This window comes from Falco rusticolus, chromosome 1 (genome assembly GCF_015220075.1).
Source record: "Falco rusticolus isolate bFalRus1 chromosome 1, bFalRus1.pri, whole genome shotgun sequence".
In the NCBI taxonomy this organism is placed as follows: Eukaryota; Metazoa; Chordata; class Aves; order Falconiformes; family Falconidae; genus Falco; species Falco rusticolus.
In genome coordinates, this window is record NC_051187.1 from 108233607 (window position 1) to 108255185 (window position 21579).

The 21579-nt window shown below is 43.2% G+C and overlaps 1 protein-coding gene across 2 annotated transcripts in view; it reads right to left on the bottom strand.

The window, feature by feature from the left end:
• MTNR1A (melatonin receptor 1A) overlaps positions 1 to 18879 on the bottom strand; it is a 56833-nt gene extending 37954 nt beyond the window's left edge. Inside the window, exons 1-2 of one of the 2 annotated variants that reach the window (XR_005105366.1) lie at positions 18485 to 18879; positions 7681 to 13750 (exon numbers count right to left, since the gene is read on the bottom strand). Coding sequence is in view for 1 of the 2 variants with exons in the window: in XM_037395024.1 (XP_037250921.1) it covers positions 18485 to 18668 (184 nt within the window). In the remaining variant the exon portion in view is untranslated. Of the gene's footprint in view, positions 1 to 7680; positions 13751 to 18484 lie in introns of those variants that run through there. The other variant, XM_037395024.1, reaches the window with a different exon arrangement.
• Between the last annotated feature and the right edge of the window lie 2700 nt (positions 18880 to 21579).

Sequence of the window (21579 nt, forward strand, 5' to 3'; positions counted from 1 at the left end):
TCACTCATTGGCTCTTAACAGAAATGGGATAAAAATACATGTCAGCAGAACAGAAACTTTCCAGGAAGTTTTGAAGTCTGCAGTTTATGTGGCAAAGACCATAACTATACTAGCAAGCATTACTAGCTTTTCCTGTAGTGATTTTAAAGCTATGCCATGCCTATATTTTATGACTGCTTTATAGCTGTCAGTAGAATTTTCACACATGCATAGTCACCATTGACTGGTATTTCAACTTGTTTACAAGGACACAAACAATTTTACTAAAAGTTCAAAAATTCACAAGCTAAAGGAGACCTTAATTCCTTACTGTAAAGCTGTTCACAGATAACCTGCTGCCTCCTGAGCATGGTTATCAGACATGCTGGTCTTAGGAGAAAATAGTCAAAGCTGCCTGTAAATAAGCACCGTAGGCTTTCCCAGCAAGTACAGCAAAGTGTTTTTCGGTCAAACTGAGGGGCTGATCACTGATTTCACACACATACGCTTTAAAACAACGTTAACTTCATTGATGTGAGCAATCTTAGCAAGGAGAAAAAAGCAGCTCAAGTCCACCTCCTGCTTTCAGCAGAGTCCACCATCTGCTGTGAAGTTTCTGACTTCGGTAGTATGGAAAGCTATGGAAATGTGGTGGAAGAGATGACAAGACTTATTTCACCTGGTAAAATTGCTGTTTTAGGGCCAGCTTCATGAGAAACATGATGAACTTTAGGCACTGCTGCAAGAAATGAGAGGGAATGCATTCTGGGCATACTCAACATTATTTGAACTGTCATTTGAGTGGAAATATCCAGAAGCTGCGTTTTCACTGAAGCTAGGCAATATGAGGCAGAAAAGTCAATTAAACAGCATGGTTAAAGGGGCTGACAGAAACGTAAAAGAATTCACATGAGCTTTTGAACTTTGTATCACTAGTGACTAACTCATATGTTTAATTCAATGATCTTCATGATGTACCTAGATCAAAAGAAAGGTAAATGGAGATAAGAATTTTAAATGGCATTACATAGAAATGCTGTAAATAAAGACTTTTTAAAGGGAGGCCACTTAATCTGCCTGATAGTATCCAATACCTGTAATCCAGTAACACATGTTTAGTTACAGTTTTACTGAACAGACTGTGATGTAGCGGAACCCAGCAGATCAGGTGAATCACAGTCCCATGAACTCCACTAGCTTTGCCACCTGATTGAAGTGTCTCAAAATGGGATGTTTTGGAACAATTCCAGAAAAAATAAACCCAACATCTTCTAATGTTTATCTTCATTGTGTCATCTCATCCAAAAATGGCTGTGCAAACTTAAGTAGGAGATTGTCTCAGTACCTGATTGTCCTGGTTTTGGCTGGGATAGCGTTAATTTTCTTCTGATTAGCTGGTGCGGTGCCGTGTTTTGGATTTAGTATGAGAACAATGTTGACAGCACACTGATGTTTTAGCTGTTGCTAAGTGGTGCTTACCCTAGTCAAGGGCTTTCCAAGTTTCCCATGCTCTGCTGGTGAGGAGGAGCACAAGAAGCTCAGAGGGAGCAGAGCCAGGACAGCTGCTAGAGCGATATTCCATACCAAGAACATCACGCTCAGTATATAAACTGGGGGGAGCTGGTCAGGAGGTGCCAATCGCTGCTGGGGGCCTGGCTGGGCATCTGTCAGTGGGTGGTGAGCAACTGTATTATGCATCACTTGTCTTTCTTGGGGTTTATTTCTCTCTTCTGTGTTGTCTCCCTTTTCATTATTATTATTGTTGCTGTTGTTGTTATTCTCATCATTGTATTTTATTTTATTTCAATTATTAAACTGTTCTTATCTCAACCCACAGGTGTTACCTTTTTCCCAATTCTCCTCCCCATCCAACCAGGGAGTTGAGGGCAGGGGTGAGCGAGCAGCTGCACATCCTTAGCTGCTGGCTGCGTGAAGCCATGACAATGATCATGAAAGAACATGATCTTCAGTCCATTTCAAGGTAATTTTTTGAAGGTGTATTGGACATATTCACTGAATAAAATACTTTTGTGAACAAAAGGTATTTATAAGGAAGGGAATTTGAGGAAAACCTCAAGTGTTTTAAAGTTATCATTGCAACTTGCAAGGTACATTTTCAGAATGTCACAGGCTGCACAGAAATTGTTTTAAAAATGTATGGGAAGATCAAAACTGAATTACATATTGACAGACTCACAGAACACTCACAAAAGAGCAGGGAGAGTACCAAACTTGAAAGTCAGAAATAAATATATGTAATAATATATAGAATATATACAACAATCCACACAACCAAGTGTGCATACAGACACAAGTTTTGAAGTAATGAGTCACAAATGCGGAAAACAAAATCACAATCTTTCATATTCAGAATAGATGACTTACCCAAAAGATAAATCCACAAATTTCTGCCTCAGCTCTAAAGTACTACAGAATAAATAATCTATATAGCTTGGAATTCAGAGAAACTTAGTATCCTTCACTGTATTTAAAGAATATATCTCTCAAGCTTTATAAAGAGACTGAAGCTGCTGTATTTCACTATTCTGGATATTCAGTTTATAGAGATAATAGGTCTCCCTCAGATAAGATAGTCTGATGTTGTGCTTGTAAGATATGTAAGGATCCGAAGAGCCTGAGGTGAGACGACCTTGATGGAAGCAACAGTCCACAATAAGGACTGTTCTTAATACTTTTTCTTGAAAAGTTCTACACTGCCATTGAAGCTGAAAAGTTTCCTTTTTGCTACGCCTAAATATGCTAAACTAGGCAATGCTCTGTAGAAGTGCGTTCATCACTGAAATAAACATAATTGTGCAGTGTCTGAAATTCTTAGGTGGGCTAGGGGCATTCCTGAGCATTGTACATTTGTAATGATTCCTTTAAATTACATAAGTTTCCAAAAAAATGGACTTGGGTCAATAGACTCAGAAATACACCTAGAAAGGGAAGAACCATAAGTAGTGTGAATTTGTCATGACAAAGGTTAATAGCACAGCCCTAACACACCCTCCCAACTACAATTTGTATTGATCTTGAAGATCCCGACATAGCTATTAAGACATAAGAAGAGCCTATGCACTTAACCACAAACATTTAAAATCAAATTATTAAAATAGGTGGTGAAAACAAATTAACTCTTCTGAAGAAGGAAAAAGGATATTGACAAAAAAGATGAAGAATCAGCTAAACTGGGCACACTAGGGACACAGTATTACACTAAACTGGGCACAGTAGGTACACGGTATTATACTTTTTGGGGGGAGGGTGAGGGATAAAGTCAGCTGTGGAATACTTTGACAAAAGAACTATAAGACTAATTCAGGGACATTACAGGCATCCATGCAGTAGGTAAGGACATGATACAAACTCAGAGACAATATGAGGAGGCACTGAAGAAAGCAATGACAGAAAATAGCAAGTTAGATCGGATAACATCAAGGACGTCGTGAAAGAAATCAAATGCATTAACTATATCTTCTCTCCATGGAAAACTGAGCTGATTGACTGAAAAGCTGCAGCCATAGTCTGGTACAAGTCTTCCCTATGTCACAGAGGTGCTGTAGAAGTTTATATTCCCTGCAGTTATTTCAGATAAAGAATCCTTGACTGCCCTGCTGAGACAAAAGACTTGTTCCAGTCGTTCATGAGAACATAACAAAGTATTGGAACCAATAAATTCAACAGCAGAACTGAACTGTAGCAGAACTGTGTAGCAGAACACACTACAAACAAGGCAGTATTGTTCAAACAGTGAAGTCCAAGAATGGCTTAGGCACTGAGCTTTTACAATACTACAACAGCAGGTGTGACAGGAGACGGACAGGACAGACAGTTGTAACATAAGAAAGGTTCTCAGCTGCAAAGAAATTATTTATTGTTAAAGAAAATGTATTTTGAACTAAGAAATTTCAAGTGCTGAAGCTGCTAAATGGCAGAACCAGGCCTTGTTCCTTGTATAGCCCTGATCCAAGGCTGGTTTAAAACTTAGTTCAGTTAATCAGTGGGAGAATAGAGAAACAATAGATGATCAGTTTGTGTCCACAGGTGCTCTCAGAAGCATATATGAATAGGAATTGATTGTTCAAAGACTAAGTGTGCTCGGAGGATTGTGTGAGTTAAAGCCGGCAGAAAGACGACCATGATCTGAGGAGGAACTGGGAACCAAGGCAGAGACTGGACCAAACAGATGAATCAGCTGGGACAGAGTCAGGTGATGGATTCGCAGAACTGACAAGACCAAAGGAAACTCCTAAAAGCTTTGGACATTGACTAATGAATGGATACGTGTATGTGAGCTGTGCTGCAGCCCTTTGGTCTCTGCCACTCACCGAGCTGGTGGCCCAACTCTGAGTTGTGATTAAAGTAAACCTTGTGTAAATTTTTCCCTTAACATCATTGTACATGTCTCAAAGAAATGTCAACAAATATATAAACAATATGGGTCAAAATAAAACAGACTGCATTCAATTCCAGGTGATATCTGATTTTCTTGGAAAATACTTCCAAGGTTATTACTCCAGTTGAAAAAAATTGATCTTAAAGTCATATTCTTATTTCAGTTTGTACGGAAGGGAATCAAAGAGGTCACCCTAGTCCTTTTTCTTCTTCAAAGATATGATTAACTCTGCCTATGGCATTCCTCTGCATAACTGCCTAATTTATCTGTATCTTAAATCAGCATGTGATCTAATATCTTGCTTGTCCTGGACTAATTTTTTACACTGTCCAAGTTTCATTTACAAAGTATTACAGACTCTTACAGAACTTTGCAGGCTCTGAAAACTGAGTATCTGTAAGATGCTTTGGCATCTGTGATACCTTCAGTTCCAAAGCCAAAGGCCTCGTGTCCAATTTGGCTTGGCCAGAACACCCTCCAGCGAATACACAGGTCCTTAAAGAGTCACTATTTTTAACTACACTGAGTCCGTATTTTTCTAATACTAGAATTTTGAAAAATCTTATAGGATTGGAATTTTTTGTTCCAAACTTAGAAAGGCCTCACTCTTCTTATTTCATTACACATTTCCATCACCTATTTTTTGGTGTCAATAGTTTGCATAATGTATATACTATTACTGCTCAAAGGGCTTTACAGTTTATCAAAGAAAAGAGTTTAGACCCAAATGACAGTTAGCTGCAGAAGTCATTGGTGACAAAGGAAACTTGCAGTGATTTTTTTTCTGGATTCACAAAACTAGCAAATGAGAATTTCAGGTGACTGTGAGTTTCAGGTTCAAAACTATTCTACCACTTGCTCCACTTAACTGAGACTAATTTCAAGACTCACCTTTTTCCACAGCCCTTCCTCTCAGAACAGTGCCAGTATACCATGAAATTCTGAAGACAGTGCTGACTCTTTAAATTAAGTAAACTGCCTGGACAATTAACAAAGCATTAGGTACTGTTTTAAACAGCGTAACTCCAAGCAGACTGTTTTCCAGTGGCAACAACCCAAACAAGAACTTGAAACAGCAAGAAGTGAAGAACACTGGTCCTGGTCAGTAAATCTAAGACACTTGCAGAGCAATACTGTAACTCAGAGGATTCAAATTTATTTTCTTCTCTACTTACTATGAAATTCTTATCTTTTGAAATTGTTTTGACTGAGGTTATGTTATTGCTGCACATTCTTCCAGATACTACTAGTGGTCATTATTAACTGTAATGCTATCAAGCCTATCTACCTACACAGAAAAGATTTACCTTCACAGGTGAACATTCCTAATATTTCACAATGATTTGTAAACTGAGGGGATTTGGTGTTGGGGCAGAATAAGCATTAAGTGCTAAAGTGTAATTTTTGAAGTCATTGTTTCCTCAGTACAGTCAATAGTTTAAAATGACACAGGGTTTGAGGGAGAAAATACATGTAGAAAAAAAAAATGCCTAGGGACTGCAAAAAGCAATAAACGCAAATGGATTTAGTTATTTTCTACACTGACAGCTTGAAAATCATGACATAAAGCAAGATCTATGAGGGGATCTAATGAAATTAATTAATTATAAGCTTTGGCTAGGAACAAATATGGAAGGAAAGTCACGACAGATAAAAGGACCAAAAAAAAAGCGAACAATATTAAAAGCAAAAGTCCCAGGGAGAACAAGAAATAGAGGTCACATGTACACAGTGCTCAGAAATTTAATATTCAATATATTGTCACAGACTGAAAGAAAAAGGTCACTTCTGAACTTTGAGCATGGATATACAGTCAACGGAGCCTACAAAGGACTGGGAAGATGGTTCTGGAAGACAGTAAGGAAAAGGGCAACTGACGCCCTTTCGTTAGAACTTCAATAGATTTTTTTTAAGTCTGATCTTCTGAAGGAGCACAGATAACAACATTTGAGAATTTGCTGCCATTTGTTGTTGAAGAGCTGGAAAAACAACGTAAAGCTGCTTGAAAACTCCAGAGAAATAAAGGGCGAAAGAAAAAGACAAGATTAACTATACCCACTTCCATTTATTATTCAGTACTTCGGAACATGCTGTATAACACGCAGTTTTGTTTTAGTTATGAGTAGCAAAATGTTTCATTCTGCTTGTCAGATAACGAGCAGGTAGGAGAACTGAATCAAATGGATTCTCTTAATACTGCAATCTAAAACGGTCAGAAACCTGGTGAAATCAAGATGTCCTGAACAAAAGAGCAAGTCCTTCTGGAAAGCCCCCTTGTGACAAGGATTATGATGGGATCTAGTACCATGCATGTCCACCTTTCACGGATGGTACAGAGGTATCCTTGAAATAGCTGTACTGTTTCTGCATGGTGGCTGAGGAGAGTTCCAAGTTGGAGCTAAGTTAAATAATTAATGTCAGGGCAAGTAAGTCTGGGTACTTATCAAAATCAGGATACTTACCAAACGACACTAACTGCAAAAAAAACTCAACCGAAAATGTTCTGGGCCTGAAGGGTCCAACTTCTTTTCCAGGATCAACAGAAATAATAGAAAACAAGAAAGCATGAGACAACACAGCACCATTTTGAGACTGCTAGCCAAATGACCCCCTGTGGACTAAAAATCACCTGGAATGACTGACAGGTTGCAGTAAGGCCCTTGCTGCCCCACCTGTAACAGCTGTAATCACTGGCTGGGTGTCGGTCTTTTAATCCTGAGAGCCATCTCTGGTAGGACAGACAGACAGCAGCCCTAAGCAACCATCTAGACACATGTGCAAAGAGAGCAGTAGCTTACTTCTGATAACTCCACACACCTGTGACAGGAAGGGTGGTTTTAGGGTTACTGCCTAATTAGTGCCCTACTACAGCTGACATTAACCCAACTTTCCCAGTTACACTGCATTCCCAACTTGTCAGCTCATCTGACTCTTTTCTTACCTCAGTAGTTTCTGAACATAGAAGGCATAACATTATATATATATATTATATATATAACGTACTAAAAATGACCATTTTTTAATGTTTCTAGAAAAAGTAGTTGGTCACATACTACATTTGTACTTATCACATGAATATGTAGAAATGCTCCTACAAAATAAATTCTTAAAACAATGTTAATAAATATGTCTTCCGAATGGGTTTTAGCTTAAATTAAACATATACCGGAGCTGCCACCCAGTGTTACTACTGGAAATTCCATTTACCTCATTGGAATACCTTATAAGAGAGTAGACCAAAAAACGACACAAGCAAGTTCATAATTTGGAGATTTATTTGCAAAATAAGCAAGTTTCATGTCTTGGAGTAAGCAAACATTCTGTGCAGTCATCACTAGGAATGGTCAGCAATTCAAAAAAACAAACAGGTAAATCTCTGTGAAATTTTAATCTGATCAAGAAAGTTTTCTGAGTAAATATGGGGACAGGAGATAATACAAATATCTGAATGTAAGCAAAAGATGTTAGAATCAATACACCGCTTTGGTGGTAGTCTGTGAAGTTCTCTGCACAAGAAAGATGTGCACAGGCAGCTACACTCCATTAAGAACTCTGGCAGCAAAGCCCTGTCACTGCAATAGCTTGAGAAGAGTAAAAGAGAAGACCTACTAGAAAAGCTTACAATGAAGGGATGCATCACTCTTGGGACAAATGGGATACCCCAGTACAAAACAAGCACCGACAACAAGCAGATTGCAAACTCTACATCCACTAGGTTGCTTCAACTGAGCTCATTAGCTTCTTTTTTTGGCATTCATACTTCTGCATTTACATGTTTGTCAGATTCAGCCACATCTTCAGAGCACATTTTAGATAATGATTGCTGCAAGCAGTATTAACAAGCCGCAAGTGCAAGATTTGTACAACTGTATAATCTCCCCTAGGTTGTCACTAAGTGTGCATTAGAAATTCTTACCAGGAATAACTGCAAAAGCAGCACTCAGCCTCCATTTAAAATGCTAGGATATGTAACACCCCTAAGAACAGCGCAGCATCTTGGTATTCTATTATTACAGAATGTATAAAAAACAGCTTTCACAGAATATGTAATTGATGCTATAAGGGAGAGACCCAAGTCATTAACAACTCGAAAACAAGCGCCTCTCAAACAAAACCTGACAGATCTACCCTCAAAGGAAAAATGCAGGGAAAAAAGAAGAAAAATCTTCAGCAGCAAACAATTTAACAACGATAGTTTAAAGTTAATCTTCAATACAGGAGCGGTCATCTTCATGTCATCTTCAGCATAACGCCCAGTGAGTATGGATAGGCCAAAGAAAAACTGCAAATACATGATGAACAGCAGTGCAATGAATTCCTAGGAATGTCCAAAAATAATTTACAATCTTATCAGGCACTGCAGAGATTCCCAGTAGTGGGACACACTGAATTGGCAAAAGAAAAAGGAATCTGAAGAGCTGCAAAAACCAGGAGTAGGATGTACACAAATTTCTAAGAGAAGCTGCCAAAGAAATGGCCAATTATTTGCTAAAAACAATGTTTAAAAACCTCTGCTGCAAGAAAGCGCAAGAAAATCTGACCGCATTTTGAGCTCTACATTAGGTATTTAATATATGCTAAGATTCGGTTCTGCTGTCTTCTCCATACTTACCAGTATACAGAGGAGACGAAAAGCTGTTTTGCCCAGCCTGGTGAGGATTACTGTGTTAACTCTGTAGTCCTAGATGCTTACATGCAGAATAGTTAGAACGAGCTCGGCCAGTGAAAGCTGTGTTTATGTGACACTCAGCGATAGAAATCCCTCTGGGAGCTGTGTCAGTAGGAACATGGAAACTGCTCTAATTTATACCATGAACTACACCTACGACCTGTATCTAGGTAGAAGAAAGATAAGGAAACATTACTGTCCTTCCTTCCTGTCAGACAACTGAATATTGTTCTCCTACATATGAACTATTCTCATTTCTAGACAGAGTGTGTATATTCGCAAGCAATATACAAAAATGAGTCACAATGTGCCAGTAGATGCTGCATCAGGGAAAAAAAGGAAAATGAAAAGATACTTTCTGCAAAAATACCCAGTTACTGGAAAGGTTTCTAGATGTATCTGTATGTGTAAATTCATAAAAACAAAGTATACCCCAAAATGCAACAACCTTTGGTATGAGTACCTTCCACAACATGGTAAAAACCAGTAGGATTTACGTATGCATTAATATAAATGTGTTTCTGTATATCCCCAAAACAAGACACAAATCCATAGCAACAGGTGTTGAAATGTGTCACATCATCAGGAAGGGAGAGTAAGATGGGTTTATGAGGCACTGCACAGGTTCTTAACAGCACAGTTCTTTAGACAAGAAAAAAATCAAAAGGAGAGCTGAAAAGACACTGGTTGAAGATAGTCAGGTTGAAATAAGAAATTTCCAAAGGAACATCATACACATACAAGATGATGTCATATTTCACAACAGAACCACCAGACAATCTGTACAATGAGGCTATAGCAGCAAAACTCCAATTCTGAAATTTATTCTGCTTAATGAATGTATTAAAGAACTATGAGTCCCTAGAAAGCAGAAGACAAAGATAACAAGGATAAACTGATGAGATCTGACCAGACAACTTTAGTACAAGCAAACTGCTCTTGACCTAAGTAACACAATTTCCATTTGTTAAACTAGAAAAATGAACACCCCCCACAAAAAAAAAAAAAACCACACCCACCCACAAACACACACCAAACACCAAACCCTGGAAAGGGCAGCATTCCATTAGTAGATGGTCTCTTGTGCTTTCTTTATTCCCAGGGGTGTTCTTGAAGCATCAATTCTCAGACTTAACAGCTTGCATACCTACTATACATGAAATTCTAAGTGGTTTCCCATGATGCACCCACATCAGGATACACACGTCAGGCATGCACGACCCTGATCTGTAACCAGCTTTATCACAAGGATATCAGGGATCCAACAAAAATCCTGTTCTGACTTCAAAGTTATGGTAAAGAACTCCCTGCTTACTGCACGTTGGGCTTAAGGCTGCCAGCAGTAGCAGCCTGCCTGCTCATGGGCAAGCGCTACAGCCAAAAAAGCAAAAGGAGACACACGCTGAACTTGGCAAGGGGGTTGCTACTGATTTCAGTAAAAGCAGGATTTCACTTTTAAGGGAAGGTATTTCCAGAGATTAGGTATACCCCTGGGGGCAGTGCTCTCTTGCAGAAGGGGAAGGATTATTTTCTGAGTAGACTAATGGAATTTGATATCCAGTTCTTTTGGACTAGCAAAGTGACAGCCAGGAGGCAATGCTTTTATTCTCACTCATTACAAGAACAGAGAGATGTTAAGTTATGTTAAGTAACGCTGGCACAATAGCAAAAGCATATAAACTGACAGAAAATAGATCTAGGCAGTGAGAAAACCCTTCTTGAGTTGGAATAACAAGAAAAAGAGCTATAACCTGAGGTAAAAACCAATTCTGAAAAGATCTGTTTGAGCACTTAATACACTTGGAAATTGAATGCAATGACCAAGAAGGTCCCTTTCAATGCTTTGTTCTAAGTGAACACTAATTCAGTAACAGAGATTCAGGGAACGCTCAGAGATGTAATACAGCACATTTAAACGTAGGGAAGAACCTAGGTTTTCTAAAGTTGTAATTATGTGAACCTGCATGTTAGGTGCAGATGTTACGGTACATTACAATACTCAAATCACAGAAGGCAATTACACAGCCAGAGATAATCTGACGACATACCTTTAATGTAAATAATTAGTATAATTAAGACAGAACATATTAATGCAAACACACATAAACTGTTAATAAAAAGGGGGATGGGGATGTTATTTCTTGGCCATTAATTCTTCATCCAAAATAAAACTATTCATTCACATTCATGCGAACTTTGATTCTTTATATGTCCCATATTCTCAACAATATCCAGTGTCAATCAAAATAAGTCTGTGGATGCTGTTACTTAATGGGAAAAAGAAAAAAAAAAAATCTCCAAAGAGTGCTAAAGGATGATAAAAAGGCATTGCAATTCTTCATTTTATGAGTGACTTTGTGATGTTTGACTGATGGGGCAAACCATTCATATAAAGAGGTACATTCCTTTCAATGTCTCTAGCACAAAAATGTCCATACCCTAACTGTATGGGGCTAGGAAAATTCCTTCACCTCTGAAAGTGAAATAACTCCTTGTCTATGTTTGGGAGAAAGGAAGATTGACATGTCCTTACAAAATAAGGCTAAGGAATAGAAAACTGCTCAACACTCAGCCTAGAAAAAAAAAGGACCATCAAATGAAGTCCGTACTACTACCAGGGGGAAGAAACATTCATGATTCTTCCCCAAAACACAGACAAAGGTGTATCTGCTGGAATTTCTCTTTGGTGTGACTGGATACCAACTTTCAAGGCTGATCCCTGTACTCACGCCCATTCATCACCTTGGCCAATGCCTACTGAGGTGGCCATCTTGTCCGGCTAATTAACATAGTACTGCCAGTTGCAGTATAACCACACTAGGCGAACAGTCCGGTGCAGCTGAGATGGCAGACTAACAAAAGCAGTGTTACTGACTGACCTCACGCAACACCCAGCACCAAGGGAAGAGCTGACTTCTGCTAGAGTACCTCTCTGCCTGGTAACCTCTCCCTGAGGGCCAAGTAGTTTCACTAACCTTGCATCTGCACCCCAAAGGAAAAGTCAAGGTGATACAATATAAATAGGTGCTGTATTTTTAAGCATCACATGTACACATCACGTAGAATGGGGCTGCTGTAGGCTTAAATGATAAAATTACACAGCCTGCCCAACTTCACAATAAAGGTAGCTAAATAGTCTGTTTAAAGATGTGGATAGAAAAACAAAATATAATTAACCATAAACATTTCCAGCTGCTTAGTATGTATTTGAATAGGGAATTCCAGTGCTTGGTCACACACAGCAGGCTTTGAAATCAGCTGTTTCTATCCTCTTCTGTTTTAGAGGGCAGGGGGCCTAGAAGTTAGGGGAGACTAGAGGGTCCAAGTGAAGTGTTGAAGGACTGACTCAGAACTCTAGTACTGGAAAAGGAGTCATCCTCCACAATGAAGAAAACCCAACCCACCACCCTCCCCAAAACAGAGACAACCTAATTCAAGTCCCTAACTCAAGTGTAGGACTTTGAGATAATCAAGAGCTGCAATTTTTTTATGATCATCAATAAGGTAATAATTATTCTTCAAAAAGCATATACTTCCCATCTTTGCAACTTCAGCAAGGCTAAATTTTGAAAGAACACTTCTTTCATAGCAGCAGTTGTATTATAGTTTCAAGCATTAAGTACATGTGTTAAATACATGTTTATTTGTTCATTATATAAGCAAACACTACACTGTTAACCAATTGTGTTCTGTTAGCCTAAAGAATTCTTAGTAATACTTGTCCTCCTGAAAAAGCGGTTGGTAACTGTTTCTTGAGAGTGGTAAATGCAGAATTTGAGGCAGCTCAGGGATGAGAGTAGAAGAAAAAACTGCCAACAGCAAGGGTGACTAGGTTCTTACTGAGGTTGCAAAATAGAACTGTGATGCACAGCATTGCATTGACATTGCAACATTTTTATTGCCCTAGGAAAGAAAGCCTTGTTGTACAGACACTGTCGTATCAAGCACTGGATGCCTATTGTTGGTGGCATTTTCTGTCACTAAACTAGACTTGCCGATGATGTCTTATAAGATAGATATTTCATGTCTTTCTAGCATAACAAGACAGAAAAATGGATAGTGTAAAAAGAAATAGAAAAGCAGATCAGAAATTGCTAATGAAAAAATTATAGATAAAAACTAAATGAGAAAAAGCAACCCTCAAAAAATATAACCTAAAAGACACAGCAAATAGTATAGCATGTCAGTACCATTGTCTGCTGGCAGCAGCAAACCAAAAAAAGCAGTGTCTCTAAAAGCATCAGAACCTTGCAGAAAGAGTAAATAGCTAAGTTTGACAGACATATTAGTAAGAACAGACTATTAATGATTTGAAATACTCATCCCTACCTTTGGTCACTGACAGCACAGTACCATTTCAGCAGGTTTCTGAAGTAAACCTTTCATTCAGTAAAATATTCAATCAAAACCAGTCTGAGGAACAGCTTTATTTAAACTGTATTTTTATGTTCATTTCTGTTCAACAATTAGCAATGTTCAGCATCTCCACTAGACATTTTCCCTTCTCCCAGACGGCTTACCATTTTTAATACTGGAAGTTATTCATGTCTGAAACAATGTTCATTGCCATCAACATCTCAGTTTTCATCAGAACCCTGAATTTGTGCTACACCTTGATCTTCTACAAGTTATCTCCCTTGAATCAAAACCTTTGTCGGGCTACCCGTTGTCTCTCAGGGCACAAAAAGAAGTCCAAGGGTCACCTGTGACAAAAACAATGATTCTGTTAGTCTGAATTCACAACAGGAGTTTCATTTATCAGATAAAACAATCTTCAAAAGAGCACTTAACATTATCATTTTACAACTAAAAAACAAAACATCATCAAGAACAATCATATTCTGACAAGGCTGATGAGATCTCCAATATGATTATCAAAAGATAATTCCATTCTTATATTTAAAATTTATATTCTGGAAAATGCAGAGAGAGACACTCTTCAACTGGATTCTTACACTGCTCAAACCAAAACCCAGGGCCAGTTTGAAAAGCCTCCGAAGTAAAATGATTACTGATAGACTCCATCCCCCCATTCTGCAATGGCTGTAATATTTAACAAATATTTTTTTTAAAACAATACTCATAAGTAGCTGTATTCCTGAGTTCTTTCATAAGCGACTTCACTCATCTGACAGATTTTGGTCAGAGATGACTGTCGAGTTCATCATTCTTTTCAGCACTCACAAAGCTGTCTTTACGGACCTGTTCGGACCTAATGCAGCTGCAGCAGATTTAGCACGCGAGCATCGGGGTTTCCCTTTTTCATTGCCGCGTCACTCAGAAAAGCAGCCCATACACATGCTTAAGTTTAAGCACGTGTGCAGTCCTAGTGAAGTTAACTGTATCTCGCTGCTCTAAGGCCCTCTGCAATGCCAGGCTCCCTGTCTGCCTTCCTCACCAGTAAGGAAAACAAAGAGTTGTAGCAACAAAACACGGGGGCCAAGGACATGGGAAACTGGGAAAAAGTACAAAAACCCAAATGCATCTTGCACAGAAGAGAGATAGGCAAGAAGCAGATGAATGCAGCTTTCTGCCCTGATGCGGCAGGTGCTAGTTACCAGCTTGGCACCAGCCCTGAGCTATCCCAACTCCTGTCCGGTGTTAGCAGACAGGACAGGCACTGAAGAGTGAGGGTGAGACTGCTGGGGCTCTCTTCTTGCCTGCTGAAGGCTCCCTTCCAACACACGGGTCTGCTGGACGGGTAGTCAGGGCATCTTTGGAGCTCAGCACATAGAGCACCCAGGAAAAAGCAACCCACCAGGCCAAGAGAAAGTTTTCAAAAGGAAGAAAAAGAGCAAGAGGTAGTAGCACTCAAGAGAGCCTTCTTCATTGACCTTAAGAATGGTCCAGTCCTGCAATCACCAAGTACCCAAATACCCATTCCCAAAATGACAGGTGCACATTAACTGACATTTTAGCGTGACAAGCAGTAAACTAACCTCCACAGTCAAAGACTTACAACTGATCCCTCACTTTGTTCTTGATGCATTGTTTTTCTTGTTGTGGGTAACAGCAAAGGCATAAGGATACTACCAATCACTGAATTGGTGTGTAACATTACACAAATCACTTCATCACTTCAGTTTTCTGAGACTCTAATCCAATGTCAATTGTTTCAAGCAAAACCCCCACTCGTTGCAAAAAAGTACTAGTAGTTCTTTAATCCACCTTCCCCTAAGTCTAGGTATTTCATCTTTTCAGGGTGGAACTGTTGAATGACCTTATTTCTGATCTACGAATATTAGCAATGGAAAATGACACACATTGGGATGATTTACACCAAGCTTCTTTTTAAAATTACCTGTTCTCATTCCCTTCCAAATTATTCATAAAAGCGCATCAGTTTAAAGTTCAAGCTGCATGAAGGTGCTATCAAAATACAGGCATTAAAATCCTTATGCCTTGAATGTTTCCCTTGAACTTTATTTCAAAGTTAAAAGATCACAGACATCATAAACCAAGTTCAGTCTTTGCATGGGCCAGCATTAAATTGCCACTGCTCCCATCAGGACTGAATTGGTATCAGGCGCCTGTTAGATTACAAAGACACCATAAAAATAACCAGACCAGAACTATAAAACTTATTACAAGTCAAGTACATTAAATAAAAGAGGATCCTACCAGTTGCATCATCAGCTTCTGTGTCTAGAAGAGCATCTACTGAAGCCATGCTTGTGACTATGAAGGAGTCTGGAGTATCAGACACTCCTCGCTTGCTGAAACAAACTTCTTTGAGATACTGACTTCTCTGCTTTGATTTGATCAGTGTCTTTTACTAACCTTCTGACTGTCAGGAAGGTTACACCACTTGTTGAGAAGGTTTTTCTAGGCCTTCCTACTATTCCCCAATGCACTTTTTAAACCGTAAGTCCACAGGTTCAATTTGTAGTTATCTTCCAAAAATATTTATATAATAGAGAGTGGGACAGAGATGCAAGATGTTTTCCCCCACCAAATCCACCTTTTTGGTAAAGTGTTAAATACTCCTTATTTCTGTTAGTCCTCTCTTGCAAGGAAGGAAGGAAGAAAGTCTTCAGTGTGACACATTTTCTTCAGGAGGTATCTTCTGTTCCTCCCTGACCTTTTTCCAGTAGAATTTTCATCCTGTGTCCTTTTTCCTCAACAAATGTGCCAGCAAAAGGCTTAATATAGGTTGTTGTAAAACCAGAAGTTTCTTATTACAGCTCTGTAAAAAGTTGTAACTGTCTTTATAATTAGCAAGTTACAAATCAGTTGTATGCATAAATCAGATTATTTTTCAATTTAATCTCTTCCTGAATAATCTCAGTTAGTGTAGACACAACTTAGGAAGCTTTCTTCTTCATACTCTTACAATTAGGCCAGGGTTTTCTAAATGGTTATGCCTCATCATAAGTTTACTTACCTGAGCAACCTGGTTTTAAATGAATGCCAAGTTTAACAGCGGTGCTCATATAAGTAAAGTTATGTCCGTGCATAGGTTTCTGCAGGCTTAGCCAAAAACACTTTGCACACATTTCTGAAGCTTATTAAGCATGTTTTTTCCAAAGTTTCACTTTATCCACGTACTAAAAGATAAAAATCTTTACTGTGAAGAAAAAAAATGTAAAACTTCAAAAACTTGTTATTTTTTCCTCAAACAGACTATAAACTATTTCCCATCCTGCACCAAGTACCTACTTGTTTTCATTAATCCTTATTTCTGAGGGTAAAGCAGTATCTAGTTCACGTTCCAGTCTAGAACTGTTCAGAAGATCGCTCTGTTCTCCTAGCCGTAGAAGCTAAGAACTGCAGCAAACTGGCAACAGTCACCAGCCACTATGACAGAAAAGCCAAGAACAAGGAATGCTGCGAGAGCGAGCACGTGTCAGGATTCCGGGGGGATTACGCAAGATCTACAGGAGATAACACGCACACGCATAGAGCCCAATGATTCAGTTCTGTTTCCAGAAAACAGCCACCATGGTTATTTCGGACTAATTACCAGACATGTATGTATTGTAAACCCCCCACCAAAGTGCTGAAGTATCTACTTAGTGTTTAAGGGGGAGGAGAATATCACCCTTTCCCCTGGAGCTACGCCAGTAACATGCCTACCTCCACCCTTTCTCCCTCCTGAAAACCTCCCAGGGAACAAGGCTAGTCAGGTGCTGACTTGGACTTTGGGAGCCTGATCCTCCTCTGAAACAGACAGTACAGCAGCGTGTAACCCTGCCAGCTTCAGTGAATGGAATTTCTGTCAATGAAAGCAAGAGGAGAACACAGCTTTTAGAATTGCCATCAGCGGGAGCCATAGAGAGGGAAAAAAACAAAAACCCACACCATAAAATCTGTTAGTCTTCGTCCTGATCCTGTGCATTGGCATTCCGCTATAGCTGAATGAAAGTGAAACATACAACCCATTTTAATTACCTGACTTAACCTTTGCAAGTTAAGTATGCCACCAATTGCCAGAGCCCAACACTAGCTCCCTTTATCAGGCTAGCTTATAGTAAAGCCTGGGCTCAAGTTCCCCCTTGGATGAATTTTAAACTGCTAGCTAACGAACTCAGGGGAGTTACAATAATGAACCTGACAGCCAGTTGCAGTGGGGTGGGGAAGAAATAAAAGCAGCATCTCAGTCGCCACGGAGTGAAATTCTGCTTTCATTAACAACGCTGGTCTCTTCACACGCTTTTTTTTTTTTTTTTCAATGAAAGATGCACAGGGTTTTGAGTACACAGATTTGGTACACGTGCGCAGCAGCTGGTCTGTCATGATAAAGCAGAATGAATCTGAAGAAGTTCCTGCCTGTCTGACCAATAATCCATGAACTAAGAAGGATTTACTCAGCAGACCATCACAAACTCTATCCTGTCAAAATTAGAGATTTATTTTAAGAACGTGCCTAAATCTGTTTTGTCTGATGTTTCCCATCGCCGAAAGACCCGGGCAGCAAGCAGGAGGCAAACAAAGAAAATGAAACAACTCTCTGGGTTTTTTCGTTTGGGGTCTTTTTTCCTGAATCCTGCCATGTCTGCAAGTTTTTATTTGCTTGATTTGCAGCTCCAACCATAGTATCCGTGACTGGAGACCTTTCTGTAACTCAAAGGAAATCCATGAGGATAACAGCATCCAGCAGACACACGCTGTATGCCGCTGCAGCATCCCCAGCGCCACGGCTGAATTTCATTCTTAAACAAGACTCCCTCGCCTCGCTCGTTTGCGAGGTGGGAACCGTCGGGAGCTAAAAATAGCACCACGATTCGGTGGCGGGCGCTAAAAATACCCTTACCCGCTCGGTCACCGGCTCGCTCGGAGAGATGCAGCCCTCGGCCACCGCCACAGCCCGTGACCCCAGCTGGGGGGAAGGCAAAGCGCGCCCGGGCAAAGTTACCCGGGCAGGGGAGGGGGACACCACGGCCCCGCGCCACCACCACCCCACCACCACCGCAGGCGGCCCCCCCACCGCCCCTTACCCGCGTTCCGCAGCTTCTTATTGCGATAGACGGAGAGGATGACCAGCAGGTTGCCCAGCAGGTCCACCACGATGGTGAAGATGAGGATGGCAGCCAAGGTGGAGATCACCCAGGGCGGGCGGCGCTCGGGTGGCGGGTCCCGCGGCAGGACCGAGCTGTTGAGCTCGCTCCCGTTCACCCTCATCCTGCCGCCGCCGCCCGGGGCACGGCCCGCGGCGCTGCCTCCCGCGGGGCGGGGGGTCCCGGCCGCAGCCGCCCTCCACCGCGGGGCCGCCCGCCCGCCCGAGGGCGGAGCGGGGCTGGCGGCAGCGGGCGCAGCCCCCGGGGTGGCGGCGACGGCTACTACCACTCCAGCGAGGAAGTTTCCCCGAAGTGTGCATGTGCCGCGGCGGGACACTTTTATAGCCTCCCCCCCGCGCCTCCCGCCCCGCCCGCCGCCGCCGCCACCGCTGCCGCCAGGTGACACCGAGCCGCCCCCGCGCCCGCACGTGCGCTGCCGGGGGCTCCAGCTGCCGCCCGACGGCGGCGGTGGCGCGGCACCACAGCGCCCCCCCGCGGCGCCCGCCAGGCGCGGCAGCCCCATTCAGGTCCCCCCATTCATCTTCCCGGCCGCTCCATTCAGCCGCGGAGGCGCGAAGGGGATCGATGGGATCTGCCGCCTGCGGCGCGGCGCTTTGCGGCGCCCGGGCCTATTTTTAGCTTTCCTGGGCAACGCCGTCTCCTAATTAGGCGCGCGCCGAACTCCCTCCCCCACCTCCCCCGCCTTTATTTAACATCGCACCCGCCCGGCAACGTGAGCGCGGCGAGAAACCCCCCATCGGGGCGCCAGGCGGTGCTGCTATAAAAAGCTCCTCGCGAAGCCACGCGGAGGGGGGGCGTCTGAGGACCCGCGTCCCCAGGGCACCACGTGCCGCCGCTGCGAGGGGATGGCGGCGGCGCGGGGAGACAACGCGCACACATCGCCCCGGCAGCTTCCCCCTTGTTCCCCCCACCCACCACCCTGGCAGCGCGACCGAGCCGCCCGGCCCAGCGGTGGGCGCGGCGGGGGCTGGGAGCCGGGAGCCATTTCCCGCCTGTAAGGGTAAGGCGGTTGAAGGCACGGGGTACCCCCTTGCCCCCTCGAGCGGTCCGTGGGACGGTAAAAAATAAAAAACAATAATCATTAAAAAAAAAAGGCAATTTCTCCTGACGGTAATGACGGCGCTGGCCTCGCCTGCGCGGTGTAACCCCCAGCCGCCGCCAGCCCGCGAGCGAGCGCTCCCGCCCGCGGTGAGTGAGGGGCTGTGGGCGGCGGCTCCCGCGGTGCCCCGCCGAGTGCGGGGGGTGCTGGCGGCCTCGGGACACCCCCGCGCACCCCTGTCCCGCCCGAAACTCCTCCTGGGGTGCTGCTACTTGGGGTTAACCCCAAACCTGGGCGGGGGGTCCGCATCCGCGGGGCGGGAGCCCCCCTACCCCGGTCACGCAGCCCACGCCCGGCGGTGGCAGCGCTATGTGTGGCGGCTGCCCTCGCTGATGAGTAATTAAAGCCGGCGTTATGAGCGCCTGTTAATAGTTATGACCGACGTTGGCTCGGCCGGCCGCGTTACGCAACGGCGGCGGGGGGCGACAGGCGGCCGGTCCGTGCCGCGGGGCCGCGGCGAAAGCAGCAGCGGCAGCTCGTACCCCTGGGGCGCTGCCCCCGCCCCAGTGAGCCCCCGCTTCGGGAGCAGCCGGCTGCCGCCGCTCCGGAGGGGCGCGGAGGGACAAGACGCCCCCCCGCCCCGGCCAGCCCCGCACGGCTGGGTGGGTGGGCTGGGTGAGTGGGCTGTAGGGGCGGTGGGTGTCAGGGCACCCACGAGCGACCCAGGGTTTCTTGCAGCTGAGCGAGGAGAGCAGCGTCTCGGCCTCCCGCGGGTGCACGGCAGCGCGTTTTCCGTGGGGAAGCGCCGGGTTTGCTCCATCACTTAAAAAATGCTCAGTATTCCGGCAGCGTGTTTTCCTCCCTGCCCCCCTTGCAGATGATCCTGCAGAGAGAGAAAAACGAGCGTGTGTGTCCTTGTAGGTGCATAGCAAATAGGTTCTCCAGCTGTGGGAGAAGGCTAAAATTAGAGGAAGCCGGTACCAGGGGGCATCAGATCAAGCGCAGGTACAGGTGGGGGCAGGCAGGACTTCCTGGTTCTCTGCACACCTCAGCAAGTGTTTCAGCGGACAGGAGGGGCTGCCTAGGGAGAGCTGTGAAGTTTCACAAGGTCAGGTATTTTAAACCAGAAGGTAGAGCGGCAACGAAGATCAGCCCAGGATTTTGCTTCAAAGAAAGGGAACCTGATCCATGCAGGGACTGATGTCCTTTGTCTCCTTGCCGGGACATTCAGCGATAGGTTTGCAATTTAGACCCGCAGGGGAAAGGAGACTTTGCTTGGTCCCTCTTTAACCTTGTGACACGGGTGTACAGTGGGCACAAAGGCTGCCTGTGCTGGTGAGCAATGCTCAGGGAGAGGAATGTTCCTGAAGAGGTCTGGAGAGGTCGTACCAGAAAACCCTATGAAAGCTAAGGGTGACCAAGCACTGCTGAAGACCAAGATACACTGAGAAGCCTTGTGCCAACGCTCCATGTGCTGGCTTGGCTTCCTGGAGAGTGGGAGCTGAGTACGTGGGTCAGCCTCCAGCCAGGACTACCTTCCCATTTCCCCCCTCACCTTGACAGAGACACCTCACCTAAAATGCTCTTTAAGGTCTTACAGGTGTTTACTCACATTTTGAAGTTAGAGACTTTGAGGTGCCACCGAAACAAGCAGGCTGTGAAAACCACGGTGGAGCAGATCCCACAAGTTCAGGCGAATTCACACTGACCACCATTCAGAGTCAATCAGACAGTCTTAGAGGCACTTCGTCTGCAGCTGTTACATCCTCTGGGGCTGGTCTCTTTCCTTGCATTTTCTACACTTTTTTTCTATAAATGCATTTTTAAAGCGTAAGTGAAAGTTAAATTATGCTTTACATGAAAGCAGCATAGCAGTCATTGAGGCACGAGAACAAGAAAATGGGGCCGGTCACCCCATGTCATAATAATTTAAATCAGGATTGACTTCACCGTAATCAGCAAAGTTAGCAGATAT